The sequence below is a fragment of the Parasteatoda tepidariorum genome, chromosome 3 (genome assembly GCF_043381705.1).
Source record: "Parasteatoda tepidariorum isolate YZ-2023 chromosome 3, CAS_Ptep_4.0, whole genome shotgun sequence".
NCBI lineage: Eukaryota > Metazoa > Arthropoda > Arachnida > Araneae > Theridiidae > Parasteatoda > Parasteatoda tepidariorum.
Genome location: NC_092206.1, coordinates 89,222,157 through 89,238,015, shown reverse-complemented (window position 1 = coordinate 89,238,015; position 15,859 = coordinate 89,222,157). Strand labels below are relative to the sequence as shown.

At 31.3% G+C, this 15,859-nt stretch overlaps 2 protein-coding genes across 2 annotated transcripts in view; one reads left to right on the top strand and one right to left on the bottom strand.

Moving 5' to 3' along the window:
* Positions 1 to 12,325, bottom strand: part of LOC107440145 (glutathione S-transferase 1) — a 115,809-nt gene extending 103,484 nt beyond the window's left edge. The window contains exons 1-2 of the mRNA XM_016052985.4: positions 11,941 to 12,325; positions 3,553 to 3,611 (exon numbers count right to left, since the gene is read on the bottom strand). Of these exons, the coding sequence (XP_015908471.3) occupies positions 3,553 to 3,611; positions 11,941 to 12,081 (200 nt within the window). The 5' untranslated portion in view covers positions 12,082 to 12,325. The remainder of the gene's footprint in view (positions 1 to 3,552; positions 3,612 to 11,940) is intronic.
* Positions 12,326 to 14,450: 2,125 nt separating this feature from the next.
* LOC139425296 (protein FAM200A-like) lies at positions 14,451 to 14,879 on the top strand. Its single transcript, XM_071179270.1, has one exon. It carries the CDS (start codon positions 14,451 to 14,453, stop codon positions 14,877 to 14,879), a length of 429 nt encoding a protein of 142 aa, XP_071035371.1.
* The last annotated feature ends 980 nt before the right edge of the window (positions 14,880 to 15,859 follow it).

Genomic DNA, 15,859 nt, shown 5'->3' with positions numbered 1-15,859 from the left:
AAAAATTAATTAATTATTAATTAATTGTTGATTAATTGTTGATTAATTATTCATTGATTGTTAATTAATTATTAATTAATTAATTGATTTGCAATTACATACTCCAATTAATTTGGAAAGTTTTTCGAAAAAAAAATTTAAAAAATTTGATGTCAATTATATTTTTAAATTAACCTAACAGGTTTTTATGAAAAACTACAGATATATAAAACTTTCGAAATCAATTTTGACAATAAATATGCATTATATAGTACAGTACCACAAAATTAATTGGAGTATGAGACAATTATAATAACTAATAGTCTGCATTGAAGTAATAAAATACCGATTTTTCTATATATTGAATTATTTTTTATCTCTCATAGGACCTTCTATGGGCCGAAACGAATGTTGACCCCTAAAATTATTCCTCATAAGGCATACATCCCACTAGTTTATTTCAAAATTGGCGAGTCACACTTCCCTAGTTTCCCTTGTCAGTTCAACTTGCGACTTACTTAATACTTTAACAACCAACGCTAATAATTTCATAAATTAATTTAGTTCAATTTACTTAGTACATTAATGATTAGTATGTCTTCCAGTCGGCGCCTTCGGTAGTCAGCTGGTTGTGCTCCACAAACTCACTGATTCGCTCTTTCTCTCTTAGACAGCATTGCTCTGATACTTGGTTTTTTATTACACGAATCTACGTTTTGCAACTACTATTAATTTATCCTATACAGTAGATTAATCAGTAGAGCTTCTTCCCCGCATTGGTACTCCCCTACGTACCCACTGCGTCGCTGCTCTTAATTAAACATGATAGCGTGGTTCTGGATGTTCGATTCTCCCTAACAGATACACCGCTTTCCGAATTCTTATTGATTTAATAACCGTCGTTGAACAGCCGACCTAATTTTATGGGTTTACGACAACTAATGTTCATCTCCATAGCCTTGTCATTTTGAACCCAATCCAGAAGACAAGGGAACTTTTGGATCGAGTATTGGGAGTAATTTGCCTTTATGGAGGACTTTTCAATGGAGCTAACGCGCATTTGCGTTACATGGAGAGGAAGACCACGAGAACCTTCCACGGTTAGCGTGATGGCAAGGTGACTCTAATCCATGATTCATCTACCACTGAGGATATTTCATCTCAGCACTGTGGTCAGTGCAAGCCGGATGCGGAATTTGGCTCGACTGGGATTCGAACCCGGTTCCTCTCATTGGAAGGCGAACGCTCTATCCCCTGAGCCATAGCGGCTCAGTTCTTATTGATCGTTCTTGTTGTCCACTGCCACATGTCAATACTGACAAGCCTATTTTGAAGGCATAGAGGTGTGCTTCTTCATGTTTTCTAGCGGAGCCACCGTTGGCCAAGAATTCAACTTCTGCCACACACATACGTCACAGCCAGTTAAACAGGGAGGACACATTTACACACCATCCGCAAATCGTAATTTTGACAAGAGTAAGATCACGATCAATCTCCGATCCAGTAATCCCAGAGGTATCGATTTGTTATGGGAACTTGGAGAACTTTGTGACCCCGACAGATTTAGCGATCTTCGGCAGATGGGGATTGAATTCACGACCTTCTTAGTGATTAATGTTTTTAGTGGATCATGAAACTTGATGATCATATTAAACATAAACATTAAAGACTGAAGTCACAAAGAATAAATTAATTCCTGTTGAAATAGGCTAGTTTAAAATTTACAAACCTATTTAGGTAGGTATTTTTTGTAATTTAAAGATGCAATTCATCCTTTCTTTTTTTAAAGTATTGGAAAAGGACTTTGAGGTGTAGTATGACGGATCCGTATCTGCCTTAGTGTAAAGTCTCGTTTCAGTAAGTACCAACAATGTTCGATAAGGAAACCCATTGAAATTTATGAATGATTTTTCAGAATAGTTACCAAAAACTCTTTATGTCAATCTGCATCATAATTCATGATCCCACAGAAGTAGACCAAATACATTGTCAACTGTTCGCATATTTGACTAAAACAATTCCTATTTAAAATTAGAATTAAACTTAACGTAATAACCATTAACGAAACAAAATTTAATGTAATTTATGTTGAATTTAAATAAATACATCTAATTATTTCAAATATTGAAAGAACAGTGTAATATTGAAGTAATATACACTTTCTATTACCACTAAGACCACTTTCTATTACCACTGTAAAGACCACTTTCTATTACACAAATATAAATGTAGAATGAATATGGCCAGATGCCCTGGCTCTGTAATTGGCTATCATTTTTCAAAGTTCGCTGGGACACAATTCTAATCAAAATAAGACGCCTCAATTTAATAACAGAAAAGGGCTCATCGATGTAGATAGAAATTGTACGTAAAAGATTTTAGAAAATGTGGCTCCATAAAAAAATGAATTGTTATTAGTGCTGTCACGAATTGATATGATAACAACGAAAACGGTGCCCTTGAAAAAAGTGATTAAACATAACGGCCTCTGGCAAGAGCTTTTTTCAAATATAAAATATACAATTCATAGTTAAAATTTAATTTATATTTACTTTTGTTAAATCGTAAATCATATTCTTGACTCATTAATAATTTTTAATTTGTAATATTTTATACATTGCAAAGAAAATTGGAAAAAGGTTGTAAGTGACATATTTGAAGCAATTGAAGTTTGTCAGATAAAACCTCATTTTTGTCTTATTTTAGAACACAACTTCAATTTACTTAGCTAAGTCTTTAAATTTCACAAATCTCAATGAAGGAAGACAGTGGGTGACAATCTTTGTATGTTTTTGGAGTAAAAGAAAGTTCTAGTGCATTTTGCATCAAAAAGTGAACAATTATTGATAGAACTCTTATTTTTGCAGCATATTTAAACTTCGAATGTGTGAACTGTGAAATATAATTCAACAGTTTTAATTAGTTTTAAGGAATAATAATAGGTTCTGTCAATCGGAGTCCTGGTGGCTCAAGGTATAGAGCTTTCTCCTCCCAATGAGATGGCCCGGGTTCGAATACCAGCGATGGCAGGTCGATAAGAATTCTCACACTGATTGCAGTGCTGGCGTAAAATATCCTTTGTGTTAGGCAGATCATGGGTTAGAGTCCCCTTATCGTCAGGCTAACCGTGGAAGGTTTTCGTGATTTCTCTCCACATGTTGCGCAAATGCGGGTTGGTTCTATAAAAGGATCCTTCACGGAGGCAAATTTCTATAATTACTTAAACCAGGAGTTCCCTTGTCTTCAAGATTGTGTCCAAAATTTCAAGGCCACGGAGTTGAACATTGATAGTCTTAAACTCAAAATCAGATCAGCTGTTTAACAACAGTTATAAAACGAAATCAAACCGAAAGTTTGTGTTCAAGGAATAAAAGATATGCATAATGCGTATTTAAAATTGTCAACGCATGAACTGTTATGCGGAAAAACTCAAATTCATTTAAAGATCATTCATATCCTCAGATGTTCCATTATAAATGCCCAAAAAACAGCATCTTCGGACACAAATTTGCAAGGTTTGTTATGTTAGACAGCGACAAAAACCGATATGAAGCATTTGTATATTTTATTTACCTTTCCCAGAGAATGAAGCCATTATCATCCATAGTAGGTACAACATGCTGTGGATTTATCTGCAATTAAAATATTCCAGTTAATTGGGGAGAAAATATAAACTACTAGAAACTTTGTAATACAATTTAAAACATAAATTTGAATTAGGAAATTAGATTGAAAGTTCTAAAATTCCTTTAATATTAAAATTTGACTGTTGTTTCAAAATATTTGCATGAAGTCACTGAAATATGATCGTTATATATGATGCATTAAACTCGGAAACTTTTTTTTACAAGTCCTGTCGGTACACAATGCGCGAAATTTTTACATGACCCAAACATCCCAGCTATGTCACTCAATATAATTTTTGAAGTATGTTCGATACATATCTTTAATTGCTAATGCAAGTTTAAGACATAATATTGGATGCTTTCTCTTGTTTAAGACATAACATCTTTAATGTTTTAAACTCGTTGTCGTAGGTGGGAGACCAGTGTCTCTTTAATATTTTTTTTCTGATACTCTAATTATAATCAAAAATATATTTTGGTATTTTCTAATTATAAAAAATAGAATAATAAATACTAAAAAAATATCTTTGATTATCGGAATTACATCTGTATTAAAATATAAAATCCAAAAAAAAAAAAAACAGTAGTTTGATAAATGTTTTTTTAATTTATATTCAAAAATTTATTAATGATTGATTTTGAAAATTAAAGAAATTTCAATGATGAATAATTGTTTCTCTTAAATCTAAATAAATGCAAACGAGAGCAAATTTGAAAAAAATATTATTTAGAAATGAGCCGTATTTGGAAGATTTTACATTTAGCATAGAAAAAGACACTTGTGTTTTATGCTGTATTTCATAATCATAAATTATTAAGAAGTTAAATATAATATTTTTCCACTTACTTTGACCTAAATTAATACAAAATAATAGAAAAATTACGAAAAATATGTTTAATAAAAATTCTGTGTCAAAGACTTAATTTATTCTGACTAAGGTAACATAGTATGAATTTTTTCACTCCCAGTTTTACTTCCCTATAAGCTTATTTTAGAGGAGTTGTCCGAATCATAATACTACATTATACATTTAAATTTTTATCAGTCACAAATTATTTCCAATTATGAAGCTGTTATTAAAATTCGTACTATCTATTCCTTAAACCGTGCCGACCTGGAATTATCCTTTATGATTAATATTTCAGCTGATGTATGTAAAGAGGACTAAGAGGAAAATTTTTAATTAATATAATATTACATTTCGTATTATTTTATATCCTTGCATATAATGTTTAAAAATTATATTGAAAGCTTGCTAAACCGATTAACTTCAATAAAAACTTAACGTATTTGCATAGAGACTCGATTCTTTCGCATGAATAATAAAGTTTCCTTGCTTATCTATTATAGAATATCCCGAATTCAATTGTTTTTTTTAGAAATCGGAAGCGGTACGTTTTGAGAATACGATTTATGTAACTATCTACTCAGTTTGAGACAATTGCAGTTTTTAAAGCCCCAAAGTTAATGCCCTACCATTGGAAGAAAATAACAATATTTGGCATCGAAAGGTAGATTTAAACACTGATACAAATCGAAAGATTAAAACAAAGCATCGATAAGTAAAAAGATTTGTTTTTTTGAAGGCCCCCCACTGAAGAATCCGACGATTTTTCTAAAAAATATGCTATAAAAAAAGAAAAGAAAAAAAAACTCGTTAAGCTTACTTTCTAACTACTCGTTAAACCACTCGCTAAGTCTACTTTTCTTCAAAATTATCAACAGAATTTACTTTTTACCGAAAATCTTCCTAATTAATGCTTTAAGTTTTCTGCGAAATTCTTAAAAGAATTTTCAAAGACTGAGATGTATGGCTGGATAAGGAAAATACTAGCATACGAAATGTATACTTGCTAAGCAGCTCTATGGTGCTGCCAAGGCCGGATTTACACGTATAAGCTAAATAAGCTGTAGCTTGGGGCCCCGAGATGACAAGGGCCCCCAGATCCCACTTTCCCCCTCTCTTTTTTTACAGTTTTATTTGGAGCTGGGGCCCTCAGAAGCCCAAAATGCATTTTTTTTCTTTTTTACGTACATTGTTGGACATAATAAATATAAATAAATGACTGAATAAAACAAAAAACTTCGTTGTCATTAGTAGGGAACATATCATCTTTCAAGCAATTTGAGTATTAATAAATTATTTATAAATAAACAATTTTTTAGTTTAAAAAGTAAAAATTTTTTTTCTTTTGCCCCATCATTCGATCATCAGACTATTTAATATCTGTTTCTAAGGATCAGAATTCCCTTTTATTTGACTTTAAAATTGTACAAATGATATATTTAATGCTTTCATGGATATGCAGCAGTTTTAAATAGCACTTTAAAACATCTAAAAAAGGACAGAAATTGTCAGTTCAAAAAATAAAATATATCTAATATAACTAATACTTTTGAATAAGAATTTAAAAAACTACACACGTTTGTTTTGCTGTCTCGTTCTACATACCATTATTTAGAGTAGACAGTTGCGTATGGCTGTGATGATGACGTAATAAAAGAGGTATACAAAAAAAGCAAATTTCATATCAGATAAAATCCTCAATATTACATTTTTAAACTCCTCGAAAATGTAGTAAAAGAGGTATACAAATTAACTGTCGCAAACAAATTAATATTAAGTAGGAACGAAACAAAAATGATATCGAAATACGCTGAGACCGGGATGAAAGACATCGAAACCTATTTGATTGAATAGTACAACTAGAAGGTGTTTCTAAAATTCTGAAATCTATCAGGCCTTAATTTTTTTTTCTGTCACAAACTTTATCAGTAATTAAAAATAATAAATTCGTTAGATTTCAATATTGGTTCTGTTTTTTCGTTGATTAAATGTTGAACATTAACATATATTTGTCTTTTAAAACATTTAATTCTATAATAAGATAATTATTCTACAATTGTAATTATCTAAAACTGATTGCTAATTGATATAAAGCTTCAGTATGTTCCATTGATATGTTGAATGCTCGTTTTGACTGGATGCCCGGGACTGCTGCTCTTTCACATCCTAGCCACTATACACCATCAAGAGCAGAGCTGATACTTTAAACCTGCATGACATTTATTCTCTCTGATATCTAATAGACCCTTTAATAAATCCTTAAAAATGTAAGCCAAAAATTTACATAAATAATGACAATTTTTCTTCTTGCACAAAAATTTAACAAATGTACTTAAAATAATTAAAAAGAAAGCAAAAATGAAGAAATATTATCAATATAAACATCAATTAAATAATATCAGCTTACGAAATGTTCTTTTTATTTTTACAAACAGTATTAATATAACGGCCCTCACCTACTCCAGGGACTGCTGGACTGGGTTTAAAATTACTAGGCTACGGAGTTGAATATTAATAGTCGTAAACTCGAAATTGGGTCGACTGTTCAACGACGGTTATAAAAGAAACTAATAAATTTGGCCGGAATAGCCTGGTTGATAGGGCGTTGGACTCGTGTTCGTGAGAATGGGAGTTAGAATCCAGCTGGCAGAAGAATAATTATGTATAAAATGGTGACTGGTTCATGTTAAATTTGTCGGGGTCGCAAAGTCCTCCAAGTTCTCGTAACAAATAAATACCTCTGGGTACTAATCTAGCAGTTCCCCTGTTTTCTGGATAGGGCTCAAAATTACAAGGCTACGGAGTTAAACATTGGTAGCCGTAAACTCAAAATTGAGTTCAACGGCAATTATAAAAAAAAAATAAAACTAATAATCAAATTGTATTTTCTTGTTTTCTTTCTAACTCTTTGCATATTTTCTACGCACATTCAAAATTTCATGTTTCTAAGTTTTATAGATTTTGTCACGTAAGGAAAAAACAATTGAGAAAAAAATTCGCGAAAAAATCATTAAAAATTGCAAATAAAATATATTTAAAATGCATCTAAAAAAAACTCTGTTAAATATATAGTGGCCCAGCACGCCAAATATTTACTCTGTGCTTAAAATGTGTTTCTTTTGTAATTTTTTTCCCCTCGTTCAAAAAATATGTGAAATAAAAGAAAGGTTCTACATAATAGTCTCATCACAATATATTAAACAATAAAGTAATATTATCAAATTTTTTAATAATATAATGTTAATACTCAACAATTAAAAATAATGACATCATGATTTTTAAAAATGATTGTCCCCATCATTTTTAGTAGCTTAGGGTCCCACCAAGCTTAAATCCGGCTCTGGGTGCTGCCACCAATGCGTTAATAATAGTTTTGTGCTCCAAAATATTTCAGGGTCATTTATTGAGGAATGCAGAACAATGGAAACTGCTGTGTTGAAGGAATAAAGGAAGTATTGTACTGTCTACGCTACGATGGTGTTCTCTCCGTTCGGCCAGCCACGAGATTCACAATTTAGCCTTCTCGGCTGAAATCTGTACTCAGTTGCATTGAACTAAGTAGCTTCATGAGGTGTTCACCGCACAATTAATTAGATAATTTTTTTTTATATAATCTTAAGATTTCTAATAATCTATAAGATAATTAGAAATTTTCAGATTTGAAATTAAAAAAATTAATCAGAATAAATAAATAGAATGAATTTGCTAATTTTCTGCAAAATTGCAATTCCTTTCAGATTTTATATTCTGCAGAATTTTTTTAAAATATAATTTAGACTTTAAAAATAGTATCAGAATTTATTTTTTCTCGAAGGCTTAAGAAATTAGCACACACACAAATTTCTCATTATTTCCTCTTAAGAAACTTGTGCATATACACGCATAATTTCAAANTAAACATCAATTAAATAATATCAGCTTACGAAATGTTCTTTTTATTTTTACAAACAGTATTAATATAACGGCCCTCACCTACTCCAGGGACTGCTGGACTGGGTTCAAAATTACTAGGCTACGGAGTTGAATATTAGTAGTCGTAAACTCGAAATTGGGGCGACTGTTCAACGACGGTTATAAAAGAAACTAATAAATTTGGCCGGGATAGCCTGGTTGATAGGGTGTTGGACTCGTGTTCGTGAGAATGGGAGTTAGAATCCAGCCGGCAGAAGAATAATTATGTATAAAATGGTGACTGGTTCATGTTAAATTTGTTGGGGTCACAAAGTCCTCCAAGTTCTCGTAACAAATAAATACCTCTGGGTACTAATCTAGCAGTTCCCCTGTCTTCTGGATAGGGCTCAAAATTACAAGGCTACGGAGTTAAACCTTGGTAGCCGTAAACTCAAAATTGAGATCAACGACAGTTATAAAAAAAAAATAAAACTAATAATCAAATTGTATTTTCTTGTTTTCTTTCTAACTCTTTGCATATTTTCTACGGACATTCAAAATTTCATGTTTCTAAGTTTTATAGATTTTATCACGTAAGGAAAAAACAATTGAGAAAAAAATTCACGAAAAAATCATTAAAAATTGCAAATAAAATATATTCAAAATGCATCTAAAAAAAAACTCTGTTAAATATATAGTGGCCCAGCACGCCAAATTTTTACTCTGTGCTTAAAATGTGTTTCTTTTGTAATTTTTTCCCCTCGTTCAAAAAATATGCGCAATAAAAGAAAGGTTCTACATAATAGTCTCATCACAATATATTAAACAATAAAGTAATATTATCAATTTTTTTAATAATATAATGTTAATACTCAACAATTAAAAATAATGACTGTTTTCTTAAGTTGTATAGAATTCAACTTTTTCATTTTTAGTAGCTTAGGGCCCCACCAAGCTTAAATCCGGCCCTGGGTGCTGCCACCAATGCGTTAATGATAGTTTTGTGCTCCAAAATATTTCAGGGTCATTTATTGAGGAGTGCAAAACAATGGAAACTGCTGTGTTGAAGGAATAAAGGAAGTATTGTGCTGTCTACGCTACGATGGTGTTCTCTCCGTTCGGTCAGCCACGAGATTCACAGTTTAGCCTTCTCGGCTGAAATCTGTACTCAGTTGCATTGAACTAAGTGGCTTCATAAGATGTTCACCACGCAATTATTTAGATAAAAAATTTAAATTTAATATCTTATGATTTCTAATAATCTATAAGATTATTAGAAATTTTCAGATTCAAAATTAAAAGAAATAATCAGAATAAATAAATAGAATGAATTTGCTAATTTTCTGCAAAATTGCAATTCCTTTCAGATTTTATATTCTGCAGAATTTTTTTAAAATATAATTTAGACTTTAAAAATAGTATCAGAATTTATTTTTTCTCGAAGGCTTAAGAAATTAGCACACACACAAATTTCTCATTATTTCCTCTTAAGAAACTTGTGCATATACACGCATAATTTCAAAGATGTATTACATTTTATATTAAAATATCTAGTTTTTTTTTGTCATGTTTATTTTTATGCACCGTTTCTTTGTTTTTTTGTTTGTTTTGTTTTCGCGAAAAAATGTGTGCATTTTTCAATATCGCAGAAAATAGTATGATTGTAATATCATCAGTTTTATTATAATCTAATATAGAAAGTTTTATCTTTCCATTCACGTTAATTATCTCCGCGTTTTTGCCCTGGTAAATGAAATAAGAGAAAATTAACATATATACCTATGAAAAACACATTTTTTCCCAAATGTTTAAGTCCCGTTTTATCTGAAAATATTTGAAGGCAAATTTCACTTTCTTCAAATATTCTGCAGATATTTTAAAGAAAGTGAAGTATTTAAAATTATTACGAAGCGTCTACGAAAAATCTGCAGAAGGCAAAGTAAAACCTTCAAAATTCCTATGAAATGTCCCCAAAAATCTGCAGATATTTTTTAAAAAAAGGCAAAATCATCAAAATATCTAAAGTTTCGGAAAAAAAATTCTTTGGATATTTTAAGTGGAGTTTGATAATTATTTTCAAAATTTGCCAGTTTTGATAAATATTGGATGGCAACACTTCAAACAAGGTCATTTTTATTAAATTTTAATTTGGCTCATTATGCCTTGGGGGCAAGCTATAATTTAAGTATTTATTAATACGAAGAATAAAAGGTATCAACTATATTTAAATTAGATCTGAAGAAAATTCAAGATTAAAAACAAATGCTTATAATAGCTGTAGTATTTATTAAATTAGTCTCTAAACGCCCGTTTTAATTTAATTAGGCTTAGTAAACTAGTTGCATTATGGTGGCTTTGGTTGTTTTACAAGCCCCATTTGTTGTTGCGAGAAGAATTAATAAAATTAAATGTAATACAACCCATCGAAATATATTTATAGCATTATATAATTATAAAAAATTTAATTATTTTTTTACAAATTCAAAAATATCAAAATTCTAGTAGAATCGGAAGTATTGGTAGAATCGAAATTATATCATATACCTATAGTATCGATACTTTTTCAATGTCAATCACAATCTACGGTTTGTTAGCTTATTTTTACGTAGAAATTGAATGAAATATTCAAATTTTTACTACAGCTAAAACTGTTCAAATTCGATAAAAATTGAGGTTTGCCGGTTTAATACAGTTTAACTGAGGTAACAGTTTAACTAATATTACTTCTTTCATTTCTTAATTTTGACCGTAAAGAAATTCAAACGATGCTATAACTTTCAATATCCCCTCCTCATGATTGTGTTTTTTCTTCTTTTTTTAATTTTGAAATTGTCTATTTCAAATACAATAAAAGATAAACATGCAACATTAATATGTTAATTTTAGATTTATTACTTTAACTTAGAAGAATAAATAAATAAATATAAATAAATTTTAGATTTTGACTGAAAAATTATAAATCTACAAATGCAATTAAAATTTTTTTTTTAAATAACTGTTATAAATTTATGTTGAAAGCAAATCAAAGTATCATAATTTTTTATAAAATAAATTAATTAAAGATATTTTTATTTCAAAGCATATTTCAGTACATGCTGAAATTATAATAACCATTAGAATTTTTTTTCTTCTTGATACTTCATAGAAAAAATGAAATTTCTTCTATACACATTAAATGAAGCAATACCCAAAATATTTTAAAAATTTGTTCCAAACGATCCTGATTTAATTTTTAAATTTTTTTTTGTTGTAACACCCGCTTTATATTTTCTCACCTATACTAATACACAGCAATTATTCCATCAATTAGTAATATAAATTCTATTTCTGAAGTATTATTAATATTTTTCGGTTTAATAATACTTTCTTTTCGTAATTACTACGAACATCGTATTTGCAACTTTATATTTATATTTGCAACTGTAAACAATTATATTTATGTACTATAGTAATATATATCTTTACAACTGTACGTTAACTGTATTAATTACTGCATACAACTAAAATTTTGAAAATGGAAAAATTAGTATGATACTCAAGCTTGCAGTCAACTCTTAAAGAATAATCGTGTGTTATTATTGTTAAAAAAAACGTACCTTTATAAATTCAGGTTTTAGGTGGTCACCGGTAGACAATTCCACTAATTTTGAATCAAATGCTATTCCCAAGTGGCCAAGAGTCAAACGAACTGCAGCACATGGAGGACTGGCGTCCATTCCATACAAAACAATGCCCATTTTTACTGATTTTAAAGTTTAAAATATCCGAATTATTAACAGAATTTAAAAGACTAGGATATGAACAGAATTTTTAGAACACAAAAGTCGTAAAGTTGAGTGGTTTAAAAGTGTTATCTACAACTGTCAGTTTTATCATTAATTCAGAACGAGAGTTAAACCATTACATGCATCAAAGCTCACTGACTGATTGCATTGAAGTGGGATGTGCCAGAGCTCTCTGAACAATCAGGAAAATGATAATTGGGTCGATGCCAAGAAAATGCCTGTGGCAACAATTTCATTGCGATGAACCTTGAGAAAGTAGTGTTCCTTTTAAATGGGATATCAGGTTTAAATAATGATAAGGTTTACAACTTTTTATAATCCGAATAAAAATAAAAAAAAACAGAAAAAATATTTTTTATTTTTTGTTGTTGTTTAAGTTAATCATATCCATTATCGTAGAGTATTGGTTATGCTTATTTTATCATCCAGCTCACCAATATTTGTTTTTTTTTTTTTAATCGCGGTAACGATATCGTAAAAAATATTTACCCGAGATATTGTGAATACCATCTCGTACGGTAAATATCGGACGCGCTTATATTACGCTTTTTATCGATAACGGCAATCATTGAATACGGTTGTCACGCGAGTATTAACGAAAATGATAAATACTGTGAGTATTTTATAATTTGGCCGGGATAGACAGGTCGGTTGGCCCCAGGTCCGAGAGTTCGTGAGTTCGAACCCCGCCGGTCGAAGACTCCCCGCGTAGTAAAGTGACTGATGCACGTTAAATCTATCGAGTCGCAAAAGTTCTCCATGTTCCCATAACAAATCCATACCTCTGGGGGTACTGAATCAATACAATGAATACTGGATTGCAGATCGATCGTTCTCTGATTCAGGTCAAAATTACGATCTGTGGATGAATGAATGGGTCCGCCCTATAAACGGGCGCGACGTATGGTGTGGCAGAAGTCGAATTCTTGACCATAGATGGCGCCACTGGAAAACAAGAACAATCGCACCCTCTCTGCCTAAACAGACATACGTAAACAACAACATTTTATAATTTTACTACCGTCGTTGAACAGCTGACCCAATTTTTGGGTTTACGACTGCTAATGATGAATTTTGTAGCTTTGTAACTTTGAACCCAATCCAGAAGACAAGGGAACTCCTGAATCAAGTATTGGAGGGAATCTCTTTCGTGGCGGACTTTTTGATGGAACTAACCCGCATTTGCGTTACATGGAAAGGAAGACCACGAGAATCTCCCACAGTTAGCCTGATGGCAAAGAGACTCTAACTCAGTGTTTCCTAACGTGGGGCCCACGCCCCTCTGGGGGGCAATTTGATTGTTAAGGGGGGCGATTCGAAAATGGACTCGACAAGGACTTCGAAATGGACTTTTACCCATTTGCTCCGGGCTATTTAAATACAATGCTAGATTTCGGTGCCAACATTGAAAGAAAAAAAGCAAATTCTTAAATATTTGCGGTCAATGAATATTATAAATTCGTTTGATGAGACCAAAATATCAGCTGGGTTTTTGGCCTCGTCAAGTTAACTAACCTCCCTGCGGCATATGGCAGGCTCCGCGTAGACCCTTGACGCTTTAAAATTTCGCAAAACAATGCAGTCGTTAGCATCTGAATGGCCCGTCGCAACTTCTGTAGTGTTTCACAACATTCAGTGATAGAAATCAATACAATAGTATGTCTTTTATGCCTGCAATGCAACGGTAGTCTTTATTTACTGCTCACACTTCAACCCATAATTGTATTCTTGAGGCAAGTTATGAAATTTCTTTATTCATCGCTAAATTTGGAAGAAATCATACTATAGGAGAGAATTAAATAAAACCGTCAATATCAGCATTTCTTAAAACGGTTCTTGAAAAAGATGTAAAAGCTATGCCACTCAATAACAATACTGTTAGCAGAAGAATAGACGAAATGAGTGAAGATATTGAAAAACAACTTGTTGACAAGCTAAAAACAAGAAAATTCTCAGTGGAAATGGATGAATCAACTTTGATAGACAGTGTGGCAGTATTGATAACTTACGTAAAATATATTAATAAAGGGCATTTTGCTGAAGAAATGTTGCTCTGTAAAAGATTAGAAAGCACCACTACCTCCAAAGATATTATATAATAATCTAAAAAAAACTACTTAGATGTCAATAATGTACTAATGAAAAATATAACATCTTGTGCTGCAGATGGTGCTCCTAATATGATGGGCAAGAAAAATTGCTACTTAAAGTTGATGAAAGATGAGAATCCAGAAATGATTCTTGTGCATTGTGTTATTGAATAGGGAATAAAGTTGCGCATAGGGAAAACTTGGTAGCTAAAAACATCTCGCCTGTTCTAAATGAAGTACTTACATTCAGTAATAAAGTGTATCGATGCTATTACAGCTAATGCCAAATGTGAGCTCCTCTTCAAGCTGTTTTGTGAAGAACAAAATGCAGACCATGTGAGACTTTTATTTCACTCTGAAGTAAGATGGCTCTCTAAAGGGAGCTACTTGAAAAGATGCATGGAACTGTTTGATACTCTTAGTGATTTTTTAAGCGACAAACCTGATATGAAGTATCTGTTAACAGTCGAAGGTAAAGCATTTGTGAGTTATTTAGCCGATGTCTCTGAGAAACTAAATATATTAAATAAGCAACTTCAAGGAACAAATAAAACTCTTGTTGATACAAAAACGAAGATATTTGGTTTCATTACCCTCATTGTGTTAAGTCTGAAAATAAAAACTTGGATCAGTTTAATTGTCCCAAAAAATTATGAGTAAATGATGCCGCTTTACTTGTTATTGTCGATCATCTGAAAATTCTATCGGCTGATTTAAAAGAAAGATTTTCTGATTTAAAACAAATAGATTTTTCAACACTGATGATGAAGCCAATGTTAGTGCATTTGTCTGTTACATGAAATATGCAGTATCAAGAAGAACTCTCAGAAATGCAAAATGATAAGTCAGTTAAAACTTTATTTTATATAAAAGGAGTGATGGCATGGCTTTGTGAGGAAACAGAAATCAAATAACCAAATTCAACCAAATATACTAGAAAACTATTATTACCGTTTCCATCTTCATATTTAGCTGAATGTGGATTTAGTGCTGTAAATGATTTACTGATAAAAAAAAAAAAGGAAATCGCCTGGATATAACACAGTGGGGAGACTTGAGGCTGAAGCTAACCAAATTGGAAACTAACATAAAATCTTTGTGCAGCAAGCATCAAGCGCAAGGATCTCTCTAAATTAAAATATTAAATTATTAAAGAGAAATCTTTATGAAAATTATTTCGAATTTGAATTTTAGTTTTTCATTATGAGTCGAAATTTTACTTGCTGTGTTTCGTCAAGAATTTCCTAGAGATTTCTCACTGAAACCTATCATTTATGTTTCTTATGTGAACAATTCAATTTTTTAATATTAAAAATTGTGTGTATGTCACATAGGGGGGCATAAGAATTGTAGAAAGGCTTGAGTGGGGCATGGCACAAAAAAGGTTGGGAAACACTTGCCAATAGTCAATCTGTCATAGTCAATCTGACTATGGACCCATAACCCAAACTGCAGAACATGGAATGGCTCACTTCATCCTCATCCAAAGAAAAAAAAATCAAGAAAGAGTAAGTCAAAGATCAAAAAGATACTGATTTCTTTCTTTGATAGCTACAAAATAGTCTTTGAGTTATAGATTTATGGAAAAATGGAGACAATTGTGATCAAATCTCCATTATTTTCTCTTTTATTACAACATC

What these genes read in the sequence shown, in the direction of transcription:
- LOC139425296 (XM_071179270.1), top strand. Translation starts at nt 14,451, where the DNA reads ATGAAGTACTTACATTCAGTAATAAAGTGTATCGATGCTATTACAGCT.